The 22,837-nt window shown below is 52.4% G+C and overlaps 1 protein-coding gene across 1 annotated transcript in view; it reads right to left on the bottom strand.

Annotated features, from left to right (window-relative positions):
- The window catches only part of EPB41L4A (erythrocyte membrane protein band 4.1 like 4A), a 208,259-nt gene that overhangs the window by 119,838 nt on the left and 65,584 nt on the right, over positions 1 to 22,837 (bottom strand). Inside the window, exon 2 of the mRNA XM_062189328.1 lies at positions 4,241 to 4,345. Coding sequence (XP_062045312.1) covers positions 4,241 to 4,345 — 105 coding nt within the window. The remainder of the gene's footprint in view (positions 1 to 4,240; positions 4,346 to 22,837) is intronic.

Genomic DNA, 22,837 nt, shown 5'->3' with positions numbered 1-22,837 from the left:
GGCCCAGCTGTGCAGCAGCTTCACCGGCAGAAAACCAGGGCAGCCAGGGAGATGGCGCCGCACTCCCTTCCAGGCCCTGGGCTCAGCACCGCCATGGCATGGTTTCTCAGGTACCCTGTCTGTGCGGCCGTTGGTTCTCACGGGCACTGCACTGCTCACAACGCTCTTCCTCATGTCCAGGGGATGCCTGAGATGGCCTTCCTACCCCGTGGCCTTGGCCCTCTCCTCCCTGACCAGGTGCCTGAAGACTCCGCAGATGGTGAGAAGCTGGGTCTGCGATCACCCAGCGTGACGGTCTTCCTCTCTTCCATGCAGCAGGACACACACAGTTACCTCCACACATTTTATCAGCTCCTGCGGCGGCTGCCAGGACACACAGTCCCAGGCTTCACAACGGAGAACGCGTGACCCAGGCCGAGAGGGCAGAGCAGAGCTGCCTGCAGGCAATCAGGGGATGGGATTTGTGTGCAGAGGGGAGACTATGAACACACAAAGATTGGGTCAACATTTAAGGAAACATCTTCCCAGGCAAATGGTCCCGGAAGAGTTCACATTAAATGTGTGAGGTGCAGAGACTCGGCAGGGAAGAGGGTGGACGACTCAGTGGATGGCGCAGGGAGAGGGAAAGTGACCTTGAAGAGGACTGGCAAACAGGAGGCAAGCAGGGTGAGGGGTCCCGAGAACAGAGCGAGAGGATCCCAGGATCGAGCCCATGGTGTCAGCACAACGGACAGGGCGGCGAGGTGAGCAAGGCAGGCCCAGCAGCACGGCAGCGACCAAAGCCGAACTACGAGGAGGTGGGGGAGGTGAGGCATGGTGCCAGCGGCCGGCGCTCAGCAGCAGGCAGAGGAGGGCGTGGCAGTGGGGGAAGGTGGTGCCCACTGGAGAGACTCGACCGAGCCCAAACCCAGATGAGAAAGACGGAGCAGAGGCGAGTTTCGAGACCCAGAAGAGAAGGAGGAGAGGGGAAAAGATGCAATCGGGGTCACCGGGACCCCTCCACTTTGACAGAAAGGAAAGGAGGGAGAGGAAGGGAGGATTCTGTCTGTCTCAGTGACACAAAGAGGCCAGCTCTTGTGCAGGGGGCTGGGCCACCGCTGATGACACAGACATCCCATAATCACGTGCTGCTTCCAGTCCCGGCTTCTCTGCTTCCAGCCCAGCTCCATGCTAATGTGCCTAGGAAAGCAGCAGGTGGTGGCTCCCGTGCTTGGGCCCCTGCACCCATGTGGGAGATCCCAGGCTCAGCCCGGCCAACCCCTGGCTGTTGCAGCCATTTGAGGCATGAACCAGCAGATGGCAACGGCGTTTGACTCTCAATTCACAGATAAGGGTACCAGGATTCAGAAAAATGAAGTGACTTCATCACCAGTCGGGAGCAGACCCAGGCCTGTCCCATGGCTCCAAGGGCAGCTTCTCCGCCCGCCGCTCCCCACCCCATTTATGACAACTTCCGAAAGCCCAGCAGCTGGCTCACCTTCCTTCCAGCCTCAGATTCGTTTCCAAGCCACCAAGCATTCAAAGTGAAGAAGTCTGGGCTGTAATTTCAACACTCTGCCTGCCACCGTCCCTCTCCCGTAAGAAGCACCCCGAACACTTCTGAAGCTGAGGTGGGTACTGCCCACAGAACCGGGGCGAGGCACGAGGCAGCCCTGGTGCCAGCAGCAAGGGACGATGGCACCAGGCGGAAGGCTCTCCACCGAAGTGAGCTGTCTCCCTGCTCCTCTCATCCACGTAGCTCCCGCCTTCTCTCTGTTCTACGTGGATTTTCACAGCACGCCGCACGGTGACACAAGCATTTCCCACTAAAAATACACTTGGGCACATGGAGAAAGCAAAGCGTCCCTCAAACCTAATCCAACGGACAGTAATCCAGGCAGCGTTCACGAAAACCAGGGCTTGGGTCTGGAGACACAGATCTTTTCGCCATATCTGGTTCTGTTGTAACACTGAGTTATTAGTTCAATTCATATTTGCTCCAGCGGGCTGTACCGCGCCTCTCCTTCCAACGTGCCGTGGGGGAAGAGGTTAGCTAGAGGAAGTGCGGCCTTCTTGAGATGACTCTCACAGCCGTCTACAGTAAAAGGAACCATAAGGCAACCAGACACCACGTTTGAACATGCAAAGACAGCAACATTCACACATCATCCATCGTATCTGTGCTCACTTGAACAAAGTCACACAAATTCCGAGGCAGGGAATTCTGAGGCAGTTTTTCATGTTATTTTTACACCCAACGTTCTCATCACATCTAAACAATACGACTTAATAGCTCTTTCCTTCTGAATGTATAATCTTATTTTCTCCCAAAACCTGTATTGTAAACGTTATCACAAATGTCAAACCCTATGAGTAAAGATGAGAGAATTTCTGGCCTTCATATAAGCCCTACAAAACTTTCAACAAGCTATCAACACTGGCTGCTAATTCTTTTGCAACAATAAGGAAGGGCCCATTGTTTGGAATTCTGTAACTTTTTTGGTTTTTTTTTTTTTTTTTTTTTTTCCTCCAAAGGGGAAAAAGGGACAGAGGAGAGATAAGATCTGTATCATTTTAGCAAGACAGTCTTTCCAGACAACGCCTGACATATCAGATAAGAAACTGTTTTTCCCTGCTAAGAAAAATATTATCTCAACAGCACAGATATGACGCAAGATGCCCTGTGCAGCACGCAGCTGAGCCTGCCAGCACAGCTCTGCAGTGGCCACACGGGACAGGCCTCTGTGAACTTCCAGCACACCCACTGCCTCTGCAGGAAGTGTGCTGACGACGGTGGCCTGTGGAAAGCTGTCCCACACACACCCGGTCTTCCTCTCGTCTCACGAAACCCTCCCGTGCAACAGAACAGGCTATGTCTACAGCCCATGGAGGACCACAGCCATCAGCAGCAATAGCCTCCCACCATCATGCCTAGGACTCTCAGGGAATCACGCTCCCCTTAGTGTGCACCCCATAGCCCAGGGAAGGCTGCGAGACCCCGAAGGAAGCAGGAGAAATCTTTACTTCCACAGCAGGAAAGGAGGGGAAGCACAGTAAGTAAAAAGCAGAAAGTGTATTTTAGGGTAAGCAGTCGGGCGACCTCCATCTGAGGTTAAGCTCTTTCTTAGGCTCCACAAAGTCACCACCTCCAAACCCTTTCTACTCAATACCTCCCTGTCCTTCACCCAGAAGGGAGACCCTGGGAGGTGATACCAGGAAGCATTGACATCAGAACCAAAGCCCGACAGGAAGTGGAGGTGATCCCAGGAAGAGCTCACATGAGAACCAAAGCCCGACAGGAAGTGGAGGTGATCCCAGGAAGAGCTCACATGACAACCAAAGCCCAGACAGGAAGTGGAGGTGATCCCAGGAAGAGCTCACATGGACCAAAGCCCAGACAGGAAGTGGGGGTGATACCAGGAAGAGCTCACATGAGAACCAAAGCCCGACAGGAAGTGGAGGTGATCCCAGGAAGAGCTCACATGACAACCAAAGCCCAGACAGGAAGTGGAGGTGATCCCAGGAAGAGCTCACATGGACCAAAGCCCAGACAGGAAAAGGAGGTGATCCCAGGAAGAGCTCACATGGACCAAAGCCCAGACAGGAAGTGGAGGTGATACCAGGAAGAGCTCACATGAGAACCAAAGCCCAGACAGGAAGTGGAGGTGATCCCAGGAAGAGCTCACATGGACCAAAGCCCAGACAGGAAGTGGAGGTGATCCCAGGAAGAGCTCACATGGACCAAAGCCCAGACAGGAAGTGGAGGTGATCCCAGGAAGAGCTCACATGGACCAAAGCCCAGGTTGTCTCGCCTACCTTTACTCATCAATTTCTCCCATGAAAACCCCTCTTGTTTTATATGCTATTATTGCCCAAGCCACTTTCAAAACTTACGTGGACCCCTTCTTGACACTACGGATTTCTTCTCTTTAACTGTCTCCTTTCTAAAAGGCAATGTCCCCTGTCATTTCGAGAGCTTGCCCAGGTGTGTAACACACGCCGAGGGATGCATCCCACACTTCTCCAGCAGCCATCGGCACTCCCCGTGCCGTGCTGCAAGGATGGACCCCGCATAGGCACCTGCCAATCCAGCACCCCACAGGCTATGGGCAGAAGAAGGGAATGCAAAGACATCATCAGGGGAAACTACATTGGAGGTTTAGAAAGTCACCCTCGGTTACAAAGAGCTAACTACCTCGAACCACGCTGGGAAAGGCTGAAACAAGAGTGGCTTTTATCACCAGTAAGCCGCGGTACTTACCGTCTGATGGCTTCTGTCACAGTAGCGCAGCCCAAAATAATCTATCTCCACGAGGTTGATGTGACGGAACACGTGCTCCAGGACCACGGAGGCTCTCGTGGACTTCTGCAAAAACAATTCGCACTCTTACTTCCTCAGCAGCACCTCGTGTCCCTCAATGCCGGCCCATCACCCCATCACGACGACGGTCCAAGAGGAGCATTTTTATTAGGCATGGTTCCTTCTTTAAAAGGTAGCTCAGGTACAAAGAGGAATGTGATTCAAAGTAAAGCACGTTGAGGTGACTGCTTTGGGAAAGAATTTTTAAATTGCAGAGGGTTTTAAATGAACAGAAGCTTCTTTTCTTATGGGATTATAAGTTATCCTCAGGACAATATTCTTTTAGTAAAGATATAAGTTTGGTATGACAAATATCTAGTAATTCAGCAAGAAACACTCTGGTTAAAAACCCCACAGTTCTTTCATTTTTAGAAAGCAATTTTCACCTCCAGGATTATTCGCATAACTCATACCAAAGATAAATCAAACTAAAATGACAGCAGCAAAAGCGCTCACTTCCAATCCTCACATAACAAGCGCCCAGATCAAAGCTCTAAAGCGAATGTTCTGAGCGGCCCTTGGGACGTTACTTCACCTCACCTCTCACCAAGCTCAGACATGAAGAAAACGTCTCTTCTGGCTGCTTTTGAAACCCCGGTCCCTACCCAGAAAGCCAAGCTCTCGTCATCCCCTACGCACCACTACTGTTTACACAGTCTTTCACTGAAGATTCTCATCACTTAGCATATCAAATATCAACTATAAGGACGGTGCCATCCGCAAGCACAGCTACCCACGCCACACTACTCTTGAAGACATCCACTTGGGAGGCGCAGGCAGGACAGCCCCGGACTGCTGCTGGCTTCTGAGCCATCCCTGGGCCATCCAAGAAAGCTTCACGAGTCAAACACAGGGATGACAAAACAGGGCTTCTGCTCCACGGCACCTGCCCTCAGAGGCTTACCAAGCACCCATGAGAGGTAGGCCCCGACCGTGGCGCACTTGCAGCAGGGGGATGTGCATGTGCATGTGTCATGGATGAGTGGTAAGGTACACTCTGAGGGAAGGAACTCCTCTCACAGACACTGTGGTACGTCGCTGTCCTCTAACTACCTTGGTTAAATTTCATGGTGTCTTTAAAAAAAAAAAAAAAAAAAACTCCATTAACCTACTTGTAACTAAAAAGCTCGTCTGTGACAGAGCTCCGTGTTGCTGGACACTACAACCACAGTAAGGACACCAGTGTACACCTCCCTGCGCTCATTCACTGACCCGCGCAACTCCCTGCAGAAAAATCTAGAAGGCCGGTTACTTGTCTGAGGAAGCAGCGGCCACTGCACCAAGTCCATAGGAATGGGGTTAAAAGTTAAGCCGCCGTGGTGCAGACAAAGCTGGATATCCACACGCAGTTTTTCTAGAATATGTATTTTCCATAGGGTTATAGAGGCCCCTCTTACCCATGAATTTGAAACACTGTTGCACCAACATATGCTTATCTTTCAATTCCATTTCCCGTGAGCTTTGTGAGGTACTCTTGTACCCACTTAGAATTGTAGTGGGTAACGTCTGAAAGACCCTCCCAGCCCGGTCCCCTACTTCCTTGCCTGTACCTGGACTGGCTGAGCAGCAACGGCAGGGGAGAGGGAGCCCGTTGCAATCGGCACGTTTGGGTGGACAGCAAGTGACCCCAGTTCATGTGGGAGCTGCACAGGCACTCGGTGGGTGCAGGTCTTCACGTCCGAACAGCGGACACCTGCTCCCCCACTCACCACAAAGGCTGCTCTTCCCCTTTAGATCCAAACAACTTCAACATCGGCTAAAGGGGACATTCTAGGACCGACGCCCCAAGATGTTAGTAAATTAATTTCTTTAATGGCCATTGTTCTTTCTCAAAATTGTCTTTGCCAATTCTTAGACTTTTTTTCTCTACTAAAAGAAATCTTGGATTCATCTTGCCTGTTAAGTAAACAATTCTTTTGGGGAATTTAAAGGAATGAAGTCGAGTGAACAGACTAGATGACTGGTGGGGAGAAATAACGTGGTATTTACAGAGAGAAACCTACAGTTTTCTTCTATGTAGTACAAGGAGAGTTGTATTTTCTCATGAATGCTTTACAAAGCTCTGTTTAGGGTTTCAGAGGAGAATTCACACACACACACACACACACACACACCCCTCCCTCCCCCAGATGCCTGCCCTGACCTTGGAGACAGAAGACAATGAGACACCACTCCCAGCACTGTGTTAGGTCACATGGCACAGCTGACCTTACGACAGGGAGAGTGGACCTCCTCTAGCCACAGGCACCCTGAAATGCAAAGCACTTTCTCCAGCAAAAAGGAGGTCACAGGCCCTCACAGCAGGAGACTCAGTGCATGCCCTGCCTTGGAGAAGACAGAAGAGGCCATCAGAGAAGCAGTACCCTCCAGCAGCCCAGGGGAGCCCCCAGCACACCCCGCAAGGGGACCTGGCCCTGCCATCACCAAGAGGGGCCTCTACCAACAACCTGGAAGAGCCTGGCAGCAGAGCCCTCCCAGATCTTCAGAGAAGACCCCAGCCAGCCAACCCCTGGCCTGGGCAAACAAGCGTGAGCCATTCCCACCCTGTAGAACCATGAGATGCCGAGTGGGAACACACCTAAGCATTGCATTCACGCTAACACACGGTGCCCCACAGAAAACTGACACTGACTTGGCTTATTCTCAGGCACTCTATGCTTGTGATGCTTATCCTGACGGCTTCTGGCTGCCTATTGCTAAGGTACCAGAAAGCAAGTAACTCTACACAATGGTCTTTTCTCCAGCCATCTTGCTAACCTCCTGTCAAGTGGAACAGCTGGTCTCTGGAGTCGTTTGAGATCATCACACACACTGCTCGAGCCATTCCTCTTCAAAATGCCTCCCTGACGCTGATTCTCTTCCCTTACTGAGCTGCTGGGGGACTCCCTCACAAGATCACTGCGGTCGGAGCAGTCGGCCTCCTCTCTTCTTCCTGGCTTCAGTGGGACTGCTTATTTGCCTTTAAGATCTATGTATCTGAAAAGCAGAGTGACAGGGAGGGAGAGAGAGGGAAGAAGAAAGAAAGAGGTCTCCCATCCACTGGTTCACTCCCCAAATGGCTGTAACAGCCAGGCTGAAGCCATGAGCCAGGAATTCAATGCCAGTCTCCCAGTCTCCCTGTGGGTGGCAGGGGTCAAAGACACGAGCCATCACCTGCTTTTTCCCAGACACCTTAGCAGGGAGCCAGATCAGCAGCACAGCTGCAGGACTGCACACGGCACTGCAACATGGGATGCAGGCATACCAAGCAGCAGCTTAGCCCTCTGTGCCACAACGCTGGCCCCCAACAGGGCTGCTTCCAGAACCTCATCACTAATAATGGCAGGTGCCACGGGGCCTGACACAGCCCCATCACACAGGAGACCCCGTATTCTGCAGGCTTGGTTTCTGTTTCAACTATCTTAGTTTTTAATCAGGAGTGAGAGACACATCCACTTCTTTCTGATACTCTGAGATGATTATGACTTTTGTCTTTTCATCTGTGAGTTATACCAAAAGACTTTAAATGTCAAATGTTCTTAACAGAGGCGTTCCTGTCCTGGTCCTTTTGTTCTGGGTCCACAGCACCAACTGCTCCCTGTGTGGACAGAATTCACCATCGTGTGCATGCTGGAAGCAGGGTGGTGGGGTGGAGATGCAGGTGCACAGCCTGGACCAAACACTCACTCTGAAAAGCTGAGGCAAAGGTGAATGGAGAGCTGGGAACCTGGGGGCAGGTCCAGCAAAAGAGGCCCCCAGAGATGGAACCAGCTGGGACAAGCGGCCTGCCGGCTGATTTCTGAGCTGGACTTTCCAGCCTTCTTCAAATGGTCAACAGGAAGCACCAGGGAACCTCTCTCCTTCCCTCCCTCCAGGGGAGTGCAGAATACGCCTCTGTGGACCAAGACCCACACCAGAGTCCCCAGTAAAAACCCTGAGTAAGCACTTGGGTCCAGCCACCTATTCATTAAGAATATCATCATGAGGGGCCAGTGTTGTGCCACAGCGGGTAAACCTGCCACCTGCAGTGCCGGCATCCTATTTGGGTGCCAGTTCGAGTCTCTGCTGCTCCACTTCCGATCCAACTCCCTGCTATGGCCTAGGAAAGCAGTAGAAGATGGCCCAAGTCCTTGGGTCCCTGCACCCACATAGGAGACCTGGAAGAAGCTCCTGGCTCCTGGTTCCTGGCTCCTGGCTTCAGATCAGCACAGCTCTGGCCGTTGCGGCCAATTGGGGAGTGATCCAGCAGATGGAAGACCTCTCTCTCTCTCTCTCTGTCTCTCCTCTCTTTGTAACTCTGACTTTCAAAAAAAATAAATAAATCTAAAAAAAAAAAAAAGAATATCATCATGAATACCAACAGCTAATCCTGGGAACCCAAGTGTGTCAGGCAGAGTTCTTAAAGCTGGTTTTTGCTAACATAACCATGAAAAGAATCATCAGAAAGACACCAACTCGGGGCTCTGCAGACGTCACCCTGACGGCCACCAGGGCATCTTCTGAGCCCCACTCAGCTGCAACCACAGCCACCAAGCTGGGAACACAGAGTTCACCCCCACCTCCCCCACGGTTCCCCTGCCCACGTCTTCACCTTCATTTGCCTTTTGCCTTTGAGGAATTTTTTTTTTTATAATTCCCAATCCATTAAAAGAGAATTTCCATATTTCCCAATACACACATCCTTCCTGCCACTCCCGAATCTTTCTGAAAGGCCGGCTCTGCGGCCAATCTCCCATCCCCATCTCCGTCCTCTCTCCTGCCCGGGTGCAGGGAAAACCTGGAGCAGCCAGAGCCACACAGCCCCACCTAATCCTATCCCAAGCAGGCAGGGATGACATCTGTAGTTACAGCAGAGAAATGGCCCATGGTTTTCTGACACATGTAAACCAAGGCTTCTTTGTGCAAACTCTCTATTTTTCATTTATTTCAAAGGCAAAGAGAAAGAAACCAAGACGGAGAGGACTCCCATCCAATGGATCATTCTCCAAATTCCCACAATGGTGGAGGATAGGTCGGAGCTGAAGCTGGGAGCCAGGAACACATTCCAGGTCTCACACACAAACAGAGGGACCATCACTGCTGTCTCCCAGGGCCTGCAGGGGCAGGAAGCAGGAGTCAGTGGCTACTGCTGGGGGCACTGACCCCAGGCTAATTTGAGACACAGGCATTCCCACCAGTGTCTCAACCACATGCCAAACGTACACAAATGACTTTTTGCTTCCACGTCCACTAGAAATGTTAGAGTTTTCTCATACATATAATCAATTTCTAAAGCAGAAAAAGAACATAACATTCCACTCGTGAAGAATATACAAAAGGCAAGCTTGGGAAACCAGCTCAGCAGTGCGGAAACTATGAAAATCACAAAGATGTCATGCATAAGAGGAAATCACCGTGTCCTAAACTCTCATTCCAGAAACACCAGGACGGAGCCTGTCGATCTGCTGCAGCCAGCTGTGTTCGCAGAGCTCCTGGAGCTGAGGCCCCTTCACAAACGTGGGGCTTTAGCAGGTTTTCTCGTCCACCACAAGGAAACCACAAGGAAAGCACCCAGCACCATGCAATGAACCCAGTGCTTCGACCTGAGAGCAAACGAGATCCTCACGACTCCCTCTGCAGCCTTCTGCACACGGGCGCGTCCACACACCCTGGGAGCAGGGCCAGGGAGCCTCAGAAACACTGTATTTCTGTCACCACGTCAAGCAAGTATGCACATGAAAACCTCTCAACATCTCGTCTGTCACCAACACTGTCCTGTGACAAAACTCAGCACGCACGGGTGCCAGCCCAGATTGGCTGCTGGGGTGCAGCCGCAGGTCGGCTGCCCACACCCTTGCCCCCGATGGCTCCCAGTAACTCTCCCCCTAGCTGGGGGCCTGCGTGACGCCTCCCGCTCTCAGACTTACCGATAATTTTGTTCTTCACGTGAGTTCTCCATGGAGACTGTCTGTGGCTCTATATTTTTGAGTTTGTGTTTAAAGTCTTCAGGTTCAAAAGAAATCACCCTTGAGCAGAAATCTCAGAACTGACAGAGAAATAACGGAGAGCCCAAACAGGAGGAGGAGAATACAGGGCCAGTCCCAGCGCCTGTGACTGGAGAGCAAGGGCGGGGGTTCCACCAGGGGCGCCATGAAAGAAACCTGGCTTCAGCTGTGCAAGTATGTATGGAGTGTCTATGCTCCAGTGGGCAAGTCAACAAGCACCAGGGGGGAGAAAGATGCACCCAGGGGCCAGCGCTGTGCCACAGCAGGTTAACGCCCTGGCCTGAAATGCTGGCATCCCACATGGGCACTGGTTCAAGTCCCAGCTGCTCCTCTTCCGATCCAGCTCTCTGCCATGGCCTGGGAAAGCAGTAGAAGATGGCCCAAGTACCTAGGCCCCTGCACCCACGTGGGAGACCCAGAAGAAGCTCCTGGCTCCTGGCTTCGGATCAGCATAGCTCCGGCCATTGCAGCCATCTGGGGAGTGAACCAGTGGATGGAAGACTCTCTGTCTCTACCTCTCTCTGTAACTCTGTCTTTCAAATAAATAAAATAAAATCTTAAAAAGAAGAAAGATGCACCCAGACTATTCTACGAAGACCAAGACCCCAGAGAAGCAGCAGGGCTGTGTGGGCTGGCTAGGAAGCCTCTCCCAAGTGTCCTCAGCCAAGTGAGCCGAGCACGGATGTGGCTTCCGTCAGAAGCTCCTTTGTGTGCGTGGCCAGGTACCAGGTGTGGGTCTGACCTGCCTGAGAACGCGCTCAGCGAGCCAAGGCTGAGCGTCCCGCCTCTTGCTTGTGCAGCCAGCTGTTTGGGGGTTTGCTTTGGGAACCACGAGGTGTTAAGTAAAGGAATGCTCAGACACAGGACAGCAGGTGGGCTCGGCCGGCAGGTTGCCAGCCACATTTCATGGTTGCACACGTGTGCTGCACATCACAGCCCCACCCCCTTCAGGACTGATTTCTCCTGAGCTCCCAGGGGCACCCAGCTACCCCAGGTCAATGCAGACCAGCAAGGAGGCTGCGAGCTCCAGACTCGTGTGACCTGAAATCTGAAGAAACGTGATTCTTATCGCCTTTCAGTGCCTGGCAAAGAACAAACCACAGGTGCGGCTGTATTTAACACCACTCCCGTTGTTTCTAGAAGAAATCTCTGCCACAGCGTGGAATTCCTCACAGTGCCACAGCACTGGGCAGCGTGCCGAGGCCTCCTGAGACAGGCAAGCCCGAGGGAGGACCCCCAGCACCAGCGCCCAGCCTTCTGCCTTGGCTTCCCGAGGCCCCCGTGCTCACCTCTGCCGCCCTCTGTCATGGACAGAGCCCTGCTTCTCCTTCGGGGTCAGCTCCCACACCTCCTTCCGCCAAGCCCGTCCTCAGCCCCTGAGCCTCCCCCGCCCTGTCCCTCCCCTGAGCCTGCAGAGTGCTGACTGCCTGCTTCTGAGACTGGACCGTCCGCGACCTTCCTGCTGACGCTCAGACATTCGGGAAGAGGTGCGGAGTCTACCCAGCTCTTCCCTTCCACGAGGTGCAACCACTGACACCCAGGAGGGCCTGAATTAGGGACACCAGGGGCCAAAGCACACAGGGGAAGGCCTCGGTCTGAACACACAGCAGCGGCGAATTAAACCTCTCTGCCTGTCCCCGGGAAGACTTCCTTTTCCTGGCTAGGTTTATACAAGAAAAGAGAAAGACGGGCAGATTCATTTACCCTTTTATCTCAACTGACACAAAGCGTACTTCTGGTTAAAAAATCTATACCTGTTTCAGTGATACATAACTTCAATGGGTTCAATATATTCCAGAGCTGGTGCAAGGAATAAATGTCTTACATTTGAAATGTGTAAGATTTCAAATGGACCTGATACTAAATTTTGTACATGACACTTATGGAGAGTTAATCAATTTTCTTCCATGAGTTAAATCTGGCAGGAATTTGGATTTCCATCCCTAGGAAAAGAAAAAAGACTGAATAGGAGACAGTTAAGCAAATGAATCAAGAAAGCATACAGCCTTTGGTAAGCACTGGCAAAAGCTTTATTTAAATGTTACAAGGTTACAAAGTGCATCCTTCAAGATGAGAGTAACACCTGTGACATGCCACTTAACTCCCAGCACTGGCACACCTGCCGCCTTCTGGAAGGCGCTGAGCCACAAGAGGCTTAGAGTCTTAGAGGAAGACTCCCAGTAGCTCAAGTTCCTTTGAAAATACTGTCTGTGGGGATTTCAACAAGAACAAAGAATCCCTCCTCGGTGAGTGACACACCTCTGCAGATTAACCTGACATCGCATGCCAGACAGGCAGGTTTCGGCCAGTTGAGCAGAACGAGAACTCCTTCAGTGCAGACACAGGGCTCACTGCTGCCTGACACGTGATGAACCCCACAGGAAATTCAAAAATGCAGCATACCGCCAATCAAACAACATAGAGTCCACATTCCCCGGGAACACATCAGCTCGCGAGACTTCTGAGCTTAGGCTGTCGGGGGAAGGGGTCAGGGATGGGGGGCTGCACTCAGTGCCCGCCCCCACAAACTCTCATGAACACCATGAGCAAAAGGTGCTCATTTTCCCAAGGTGCCACCTGCACTGTTCAGACAGAAGTTCACTCACACTGACAAACGTCTAACTTTCTCATACTTCAACGGCTCTGCCACCTATCGCGTGTGACAAGCCACCGCAGGACTGAGTGGATTACAGACACGCAAATACAAAAGCTGCGTGTTCTCTCTCATGCACAGAAGCTCGGAACGCTGATCTGGGTGGAGGCATGCAGAACCATGACTGCTGGGGTGGGGAGCGCGAGCAGCAGGCCACAGAGGGAGGAACACACCTGGTGCCCACACGGCGCGGTGACTGTGGTCTGAAATAACGCATCATGTACCGCGTGAAAACCAGGAGGGAGGAACTCCAAGGTCTCCAACATAAAGCAATGCTGAGACAGGCGTGTTCATCACACACCACACACATGTACCAATGTCACCCATGTGCACAGTCATTGCACATTAACTAAAGAGAAGAAAGAAAACGTTAAAAATGAACAGCTCGAAGCAGCAACAATTTGCTCATGTTTCTAAAATCTGGCCAGGGCTTGGAAGGGGTGGTGAGGGTCTCGGCAGCTGGCCAGGCTGAGGGACCCAGGTGGCTCCCTTCCCCAGGACACCCGGCTGGGGAGGCTGGCTCCGTCTGCTCGGATCTCCCTCCAGCAGGCTGGCCTAAGGCCAGCACACGAGACCTGGGCCCGGCATCACTCTTGCTCTGCTCCAATGACCAAAGCCAGCCCCAGGGCCAGCCCAGATGGGAGAGGCGGGGGAGGGGAGAAGTGGCAGGTGCCACCTGGGCACACACCCATGGCAGTGCCTTTGTTCTCTCTGATGTTTCCCTCCACCCCGCTCACCTTCTCCAGAACATTTCAAGCTACAAAGAAAATGAAGGTGAGTTACTCTCGTTGTGTGCATTGACAGGATCTTGGGCTTTCCTACACAGCTGCCCCTGGGTATTGGGGGGACTGGCACCCGGACCCCCACCCCACCTCCACCAAGGACACTGAAAGTCACAGGTGCGGGAATCCCCGACACACAGCAGTGTTGTGTCTATACCCAGCCCCACACATCTTCCTGAACACTAGACTGACTATCGGTGGATGGCTTGTCACACCTAATGCAAGGCGAGTGCTATGCAGGTGCTGTTGTCCTTACTGCATAAGGGAATCCTGATGAAGAACAAAGTCTGCACATGTTCAGGACAGACACAATTTAAAAAGATTTCTAAATTAACCTATTTATTTCGAAGGCAGATAGAGGCAGAGAGAGAAGGAGATCTCTTATCTGCTGGTTCACTCCTCAAATGCCTGCGATCGTCAAAGCTGGGCCAGGAACTCCATCCAAGTGTTCCATGTGGGTAGCAGGACCCAGGTACTCGAGCTGCCACTGCTGCCTCCCGCACATGGCATAATCGGGAAGCTAGAATCTGGAGAAGAACCAGGACTGGAACCCAGGCACTCTCACACAGGACATGGATGTCCCAAGATGTGTCTAATCCACCGCACCTGACGCCCACCCCTTTTGGATATTTTCAACCTATGGCTGGTGGACTCATGGTTATGGAGGGCACACTGCACTTGTCTCATCTTCACAACAGCTGTGCAAGGTTGGCGTTTTTATTCCCATTTTCCAAATAGGGCTACAGAGGATGAGCAGTCTGGTTACAGAACACGGAAGGTGGGGAGTGGTTAAGGAAGGATCCAGCCCAGAAACACCTGTCGTAGCAGCCCCACCTCCTTCCACTGCACAATGATCCTAAAGCAGGTCGGAGCCACACACATCCTGGGGATGCAAAGGCAGGAGGATATTCCTGTCATTATTGGCACTTGTCGTTTGTCATTTCTGCCCTCCTCTTACAAGCAAAGCATTCTGGAGGTTACCTGGGGTGTGACATCACCACAGACCACAAAATGGACAAGGATCCAGCTACCTGCCGTGAAGCAGCTGCAAAACTGTGGCACTCTTCCCACCAAAATGGTCGTGTTTTGGAAATTATAGCTGTTTTTGCAAAAACATAGAATCATGACTTTTCATAGTGTTTAGTTAACTAATTTCTTAATACTTTTTAATGAACCAATTTCTTACAGTTCTTGGTTTTAATGTATAATAATGGTCAATTTCACAGAGATAACCCATATAAACAAAACTCTGTGAAATTCTCAATCAATTGAAAACATCTAAGGGATCCCAAGACTAAAAGGGTCTGAGGATTGCTCCACCCTATGAAAAGCAAAAAATATGTTCTTTTCTTTGTTTTTCTTTGCAAGTTAGAGAGACACAGAGAGATCTCCCATCTGCTGATTCATTTCCTAAGCGCCCACGGCAGCTAGCGCCGAGCCTGGCTGAAGCCAGGAGCCAGGAACTCCAGCTGGGTCTCCCACTTGGGCAGCAGGGACCCAAGCACCTGAGCCATCATCGTGCCTCCCAGGGTGTGCTTCAGCAGGACGCTGGATCAGAGACAGAGGGGCTGGGACATGGACCCAGGCACTCTGACCAAAAGGTGGGCATCCCAAGAGGCGTCAACTGTTGCACCAAACACCTGGCCCAAAGTTCAGTCCTGATCCACATTGCAGAGCAGGCAGAGTTCTCAGAGCTCAGGTATCTGGGGTGCCCTGTAAGCCAGCCCCTCCTCCTTGGCTCACAGGTGAGACTGAGACCAGGAGACGGCTGCACTGCCCCAGGCCACAGGGCCAGTACCCCAGAGACCTGGGGACAGAACCAGGGCAGCAGCATCACCACCAAGCAGGCATTCATCTTCTTCCAGTTTCTTACAGAACTTGCAACAAAGTGCAAACAGAAGACAAACAGAACAAGCAGTCCACAAGGAAGCTCAGAAACTGAATCACAGACGACAGGATTCAGAAAGCCCACTGTGCAGGTGCAGGGCGGGTTTTCAGGACGAACCGAAGGCCACTATTTGGTTTCATCAAGTTTGCACGAAAACATGGAATCTCAGTAAATATAAGTGCCTGAAACAGAGGTCAAATGTTCACCTCTCGTGTATCTTGGACATGGTACAAGCTTTAAAAACAGACCTTTCCAGGGCACCGAGGTATCTTGAATCACGTTCTGCAACAGAAAAGGGTGTCGCTGGAAAGAACTGCCGAATCCCAAAACAGCCTGTGCCTCAACGGCCAGCGCTGGATCGATGTTGGTCTTCATAGACACAGCGAGATCCGTCCATAAAAGTCGACATCAGAAAAGCAGCCACAGGCCATTCAGAAACCCAATCTGCACAGCTCAAGTCTGATTTTATTTCAATAGGTAGTTTTCAGAAATTAACTTCTGAGCTACAAGAGCTTCATGGGTAGCATGAGGTGCACTCCAGAGACCCTCACATGTCCGTTCCCTCGTCACAGTCCGTGACATCGCTGCCAAAACGCTGGGCAGCGAGACGCTTTCACAACGCAGTCTTCAAGGAAAAAGAAAATGGGTTACACACCCCGAGACGGGACTTGAGAGGATTCCGCAATGGATGCTCAGATGGTGATTTTCCAGGCTCACATACCTCATCCAGCAGGAGCGCATGTGTGAAGGCAAGGAGCTGTGCTTTGTAAACACGCTCCCGCACTGAAGACAGGATCCTCAGAACACTAACTTGAATGAAGGAAACATGTACATGACAAGCCTGCTTCATTTGTACTGACTTGTCTGAGAGGCAGAGTGACAGAGAGAAAGAGCTCCCATCTGCTGGTCCACTTCTTCCAGTTGCCCCCCGTGGCCGCATCAGGGCCAGGCAGAGGCTGGGAGCCAGGAACTCATCCAGGCCTCCCACGCAGGCGACGGGAGCCCAGTGACTTACCCATCACCACTGCCTCCCAGCCTGCACTGACAAGAAGCTGGAGTGAGAGCCAGGTACTGTGATTTGGGTGTGTTAACTGCTGGGCTAAATGCCCACAGGGATTTCAGATCCTTTAAATGTACTATGTTTAATGCGAACAGTTAAAAGTTCATACTAAAAACATCAACCTTTTTTAAACAAAAGGTTTGAGAAGAAGTTTTTAAAACCCATTTGTCTTCTCCTACTAATTGTTTCAAGGTGTGAACAGCAAAGATTCCTCCACATATTTGACTCTCTTCTCAACAAGAGGGGATCCGCTCCCTGCTCCCTGGTTCTGGGCCAGTCTATGCCTGCTCTCCCCCGTGGAGTGCCGCAGAAGTTCCCGCCTGGGTGGAGAAGCAAGCCGCTGCTTCCTCCTTGGTGCTGTGCACCCCGAGCCACTTGACGGAAGCTGATCGCTCTGCCGGGGACACTTGTGGAGAGATCAGGAGAAGTGAGGCCGGAGCATTCGGGCAGTGGAGGGAGACGGTTTAGGCCACTCTGACCAACCGGTCAGTACTGAAGAGTACCCCCAGTCAACGCCACATGGGGAAAACCTGCGCAGCCGAGCCTGGCTCTGTGTCCTGACCTGTGACCATGAGCCGCTCATGCAGGTTGTCATCACAGGATTCAGGGTGAGGCGTGATGCCACCAGCCTGGAACTGAACGCTCTCAGAACTCAGGCCAAACGTGAGCGATCCTGTCTTCCTGCTGCAGGGTAGGCAGGAAAGCCTCGGGAACTCCAGCCAAAACATACTTCATACTCACCTCCAATCGCCCTGCAACATAGCCCTGCCTGCTGCCCTGGTTTCTGGGACACCTTGAAGCCTGTGTGGCACCAGCTCTTATCTCAAGCTCTTACAGTCTCCACTGCTAACGTTTAATAACAGCATTTGGTTTCATGTGCCACAACCCTCCTTGGTACAACCTTCCCCGAAGTGAGATCCTATTGGGTGATACACACGGCACCAAAGAGTCGGTGGGAAAACGGGATTAAAAGATAAAAATTAAAACTGTAAACTACTTCTCAGTACACGCTCCAAGCCACTTTTCTCAGTAACAATGATGGCCACTAGGCCACCCCCACAGTTCTGGGGGTCTCGGGAATTTCACGTCTGTGCAGGGTTTTCTACATTATTCACTGAAGAAAAGCAGGGGTCCTGAATTTTTTTTAAAGATTTATTTATTTTACTTGAAAGTCAGAGTTACACGGAGAGAGGGGAGGCAGAGAAAGAGAGAGCGAGGTCTTCTATCCGATGGTTCACTTCCCAATTGGCTGCAACGGCCGGAGCTGTGCCAATCTGAAACCAGGAGCCAGGAGCTTCCTCCGGGTCTGCCACATGGGTGCAGGGCCCCAAGGACTTGGGCCATCTTCTACTGCTTTCCCAGGCCACAGCAGAGAGCTGGACAGGAAGTGGAGCAGCCGGGTCTCCAACCGGTGCCCACATGGGATGTCAACACTTCAGGCCAGGGCGTTAACCCGCTGCATCACAGCACCGGCCCCCTGAATTTTTTTAATAAGGAAACAGAAAGACGTCAGAAGGAGCCCAATCAGGACTGTAAGGCGGAGGCCTCGCGATTTCCCCGGGAGCTCTCACAAAACTGCCCTGTGTGAAGAGAGGAAGGAGCCAGGGCACCTGCCTGCACTGGAGAAGAACTCTGGGGAGGCCCCGGGCCGTGTTTGTGTCCCGGCTCTGGGTAACCTTCTCGGAACGCTCTCTCCATAGCAGAAGGCATCCTTATTCAGGCCTCCAGAAAGCCAAGAAGCAAAAGGCCCCAAGCGCCCACAACCCGTAGCTGTGGCCTTTGTATCGAGTGTCGGCTTCTGCTCCGAGTGGGCCACTTCCACCTCGTGGTAGCTGTTGCTCTCGTCATGCTTTGTCCCATCCCAGCAAAGCCATGGTTCGTGTTCTGCTACAATTCTTCCAACCACAGCATCAGGATCCTGTGCCCACCATTTCAAATTTCCAACGAGGGCCAAGAGTTCGGCCTCACAGTTGAGACGCCTGCATCTTGGGTCTGATCCCTGACTCTGGTGCCCGACCGCAGCTTCCTGGGAGGCAGCGGTGATGGCTCAGGTCACTGGGTTCCTGCCACCCGAGTAGGGCCCCTTCAGCTCCAGTCCAGCCCCAGCTGGCACAGGCCTTTGGGGAGAAAACCGGCAGAGGGGGGCATTCTCTCCTCGTCTCTCTCTGCCTCTCTTACACATACATAAATATTTTTAAAACTATAAAAATGTCACTGAAGCTCTGCTCTTGTCTACGCTGATGCAGACACAGTAGTCTCAGCATCCAACATGCAGAAAGTCTGCGGCACTCTCAGAGCTGTGCACGCGGAGCCGACCGGGCGGGCCGGCGGGAGCTGTGCACGCGGAGCCGACCGGGCGGGCTGGCGGAGGCCCTGGTGTCGTCTGTGCTGCTGTCTGCGCCAGGTCCACTCCACAGAGGGCGGTGTGGTCATGCCTTCATCACGGATGGCCATGTGATCACACCTTCATCACGGAGGGCCGTACGGGGTCTGCTGCTGTGGGCTTCGTCTTCAGCGTGGGCTCGTCCCACCTCAGAACAAGTTACCCACCCACCAACCCCTGAGGTCTTCAGGGCAGCATCCTCACAAATTTTTCATAAACATCAGTGATTTCACCATCCTTCTGCAAGGTTCACCATCAGCGTGGTGTCTGTTCTTACTTCAGTTTTAGCCAAATTCACATTGCTCTGAGACGGGCTCTCTGCAAGTTAATCTCATCCTTCTTAACACCTCAAACTAGATTCTACTCAGACGTTTTATAGTGAGTGTAAGTTTATTTTGATATAAAAAATAGAAATCCATGCATCGTTCTTTCATGTGCATTTCCTATGAACTTTCTCAAGACCACATACATACGTGTGCATCCCAACAGGATCTATAAAAAGATATAAGTGCATTCATGGACATACATACCTACCTAAATGAGTTATCCATATGTATGCACTATCTATGTATGTGCATATACATAAAAGGATTCTATAAGAAGTTGTGTATGTATAAAGGCATTCATAATAAGCAATTGTGTGTGTACATGTAAGGAGATGATCTGTTAGAGCAAACTGGCCCCTGCACTTAGGGAGGCCAAGAAGTGCCGTGATCCGGAGCTGGCAGGCGGAGACCTAGGAGAGCCCAGAGTGTGTGTTTCCACCCAAGTCTGGAGCACAGACAGATATCCCAGCCTGACCACAGCCGGGCAGAGACAGAGGGACTCTCCCTCACTCGGCCCTCCCCTCCCACTCAGCCTTCCCCAGATGGACTGAGGCCCTGCAACACTGGGGAGGAAACTGCCTCACTGAGTCCATCAGCTGAACTGTGACCTCACCCAAAAATGCCCCGCAAAAACACCCAGAGGAACATCCAACCAAGCACCTGGGCACCCTGGGCCCGGTCAAGCTGGCGATCGCACCAACCACCACAGAGAATCTATCGACAATGATAAGAATCAGGTTTCTTCTGCGAGACAAAGGACTCAGAAATATGGAAAAGGGGAACACTGCATGAACCTGGTGGAAACAGAAGAATCAGCTGCGAATACATGGTTTGATGTGTTTACATAAACACAGAAATAAATTGCACACCCATGCTACTGCACACATACACACGTATGCATACCATGTGCACACACCAACCTGCATGCCCATGCTCCCACCTGCACATGCATGCACACACACCAAGTATACTCCAACCTGCCCACCCGTGCTCTTGTGTGCACACGCATACACACATATCATGTATACACACCAACCTGCATTCCCATGCTCTTGTGTGCACACACATACACACATATCATGTATACACACCAACCTGCATACCCATGCTCCCATGTGCACACACATCATGTGTACACACCAACCCTCCAGGTGTTCCAACCAAGAGCACAGGACAGCAATGACCACACCCAGTGCCAGGTCATTCTCTACTCCTTGGGAAACAAATGGCTACCAAGACCAGGACAGGAAAGAACAAGACCTGAAAAAACACTGTTCCCAGAAGGAAGGGGATATCCAAAAAGAATGAGGATGCTTCAACAGTCCACAGGCGACAGCCCAAAGGGACTCCTACTGCTCATGCCTGGGGCAACCTGAGCACAAAAACGAATGATGGAATCAGATTACCGCCCTGAAAGGAACGCACAAGTCCGGTGACCACAACGTCCGGTGACCACAACGTCCGGTGACTATAAATGCCTAAGGAACCCATGTGGTCACTGCTGAACTCTGCGGCGCAAGTTCTCGGCACAGGCGTTTGCCCTTCACTGCGATGGTGGCTCTCCCTCTCTCTTGTCGCCGGCTGCTGCACCCCCTGGCACAGCTGGGACACAAACACACTTTGTAGTTCACTCAGCCTCACAGCGTTCAAACTGTGATCTATAAAATGCATTTAATTTGGAGAAAAATCCAATTTGAAAAAATACAGTGACGTCTTAAGACCATTTCTATGATGTTGTAATGGTTTAAAATCACAGGTGTCATGAAACCACACGCAACAGCAGCCTTTACTGGCAGATACCAGTACTCTGCATACGTGAACTCACTGCCTCCCCACGCAGTCCCGCGGGCTGGGACGGCTCAGCTAATCCTGACGGACATCCCACTTGCGGGGCACTGTCCCCGACACTGCGTCCTTTCCTGAGCGTGAAAATCCTTCAGTCTCACTCCCACCCTGGGGAGCAGGTGCCACACTCCCCTCACTTCACAGGGGAGCTCACTGGAAACCACGGGCTGAGAACTCGGCCTAGGGCTCCCAGACACAGCCAGGATGGAAAGCCGGGCTGGCTCGGGGAGCTGTGTGCTAGAGGCACTGGCACTGCCCTGGAAGGGCTGCAGTCTGAGCCTGGGGCCAGAGCACTCTACAGCCACACCTGCAAAGCCCCACTTAGGGCCACACGACCCACGGTTACCTTCGGCGTTTAAAGTGAACTGGCCGAAGTCTAAGCTGGTCCCGCCTGGGGAGACGCTGTGGCTGGTCCCCAAGGAAGCTGCCTATTCCTGCCCAAGGGGGCTGCAGAAGTCCCCACACCACCGAGCTACGCAGCTCTGGGCCAGGCAGAGCCTCTGCACACGGCTCAGCAGCGGGAGCCACCCACTGTGAAACACACGCTCCAGGCTGGGGACTGCCTGCTGCCTGCAGAGCTGTGAGCCTGCCCAGGGACAGCGACCCTTAAAAGGCAAACAGAAAGGCCGGTGCTGCGGCTCAACAGGCTAATCCTCCGCCAGTGGCACTGGCACACCGGGTTCTAGCACCGGTCGGGGCACCGGATTCTGTCCCGGTTGCCCCTCTTCCAGGCCAGCTCTCTGCTGTGGCCAGGGAGTGCAGTGGAGGATGGCCCAAGTCCTTGGGCCCTGCACCCCATGGGAGACCAGGAGAAGCACCTGGCTCCTGGCTTCGGATCAGCGCGGTGCGCCGGCCGCAGCGCGCCGGCCGTGGCAGCCATTGGAGGGTGAACCAACGGCAAAGGAAGACCTTTCTCTCTGTCTCTCTCTCTCACTGTCCACTCTGCCTGTCAAAAAATAAAAAATAAAGTGATTGTGCTTTACCGTTACTACATGTCAATTTAAAATAAAAATATATTAAAAAAAAAAGGCAAACAGAAATCGTGACCCCCCAGACAGGACTCCACCACCGGCACGAGGGAGACCAAGAGGGAAACCAAGAAGCAGTGGCGCCTGTGACAGAGGCGAGAGAAAGGAAAGGGGGAAACGTGTCAGGGACTTCCAAGCAGGGCAGATGGCAAGATCTCCACGTCACCATGTCTGCAGACGAAAGGGAAAAGGGCGAGGTCCCCACCAGGAACCCACATCAAAGCTGAACGGTCACAGACCCGGAAGACAACAGAGGACAGCGCGTGGCTGGGGAGGGGGGAGTCAGGACAGACGGTCACCTCCCTGCGTGGAAAGAAAGGGAAACCCCCTAGCCTGCAAGCACTCCCAGAAGCCCGGACAGCATCAGGCAGGAAACACGCAGGCCTGGGCCTGGTGAGACACTTAACCTGTGCCCCGAGCCCCTGCACACGCAGAGCTCACCGTGGGCCTCAGCGTGACTCTACCGTGTCAGGAAGCTCACGTCAAAGCCGCTTTGTCATTTGTCTGAAAGCCTACGTATCTGGATCAATGCCTCAACTTCTCCTTATTAAACACTGACCCCTACTCAGC

This window comes from Lepus europaeus, chromosome 4 (assembly GCF_033115175.1).
Source record: "Lepus europaeus isolate LE1 chromosome 4, mLepTim1.pri, whole genome shotgun sequence".
Classification (NCBI taxonomy): Eukaryota; Metazoa; Chordata; class Mammalia; order Lagomorpha; family Leporidae; genus Lepus; species Lepus europaeus.
The sequence above is the reverse complement of the archived record's forward strand: the minus strand, read 5'-3'. Positions and strand labels throughout refer to the sequence as shown.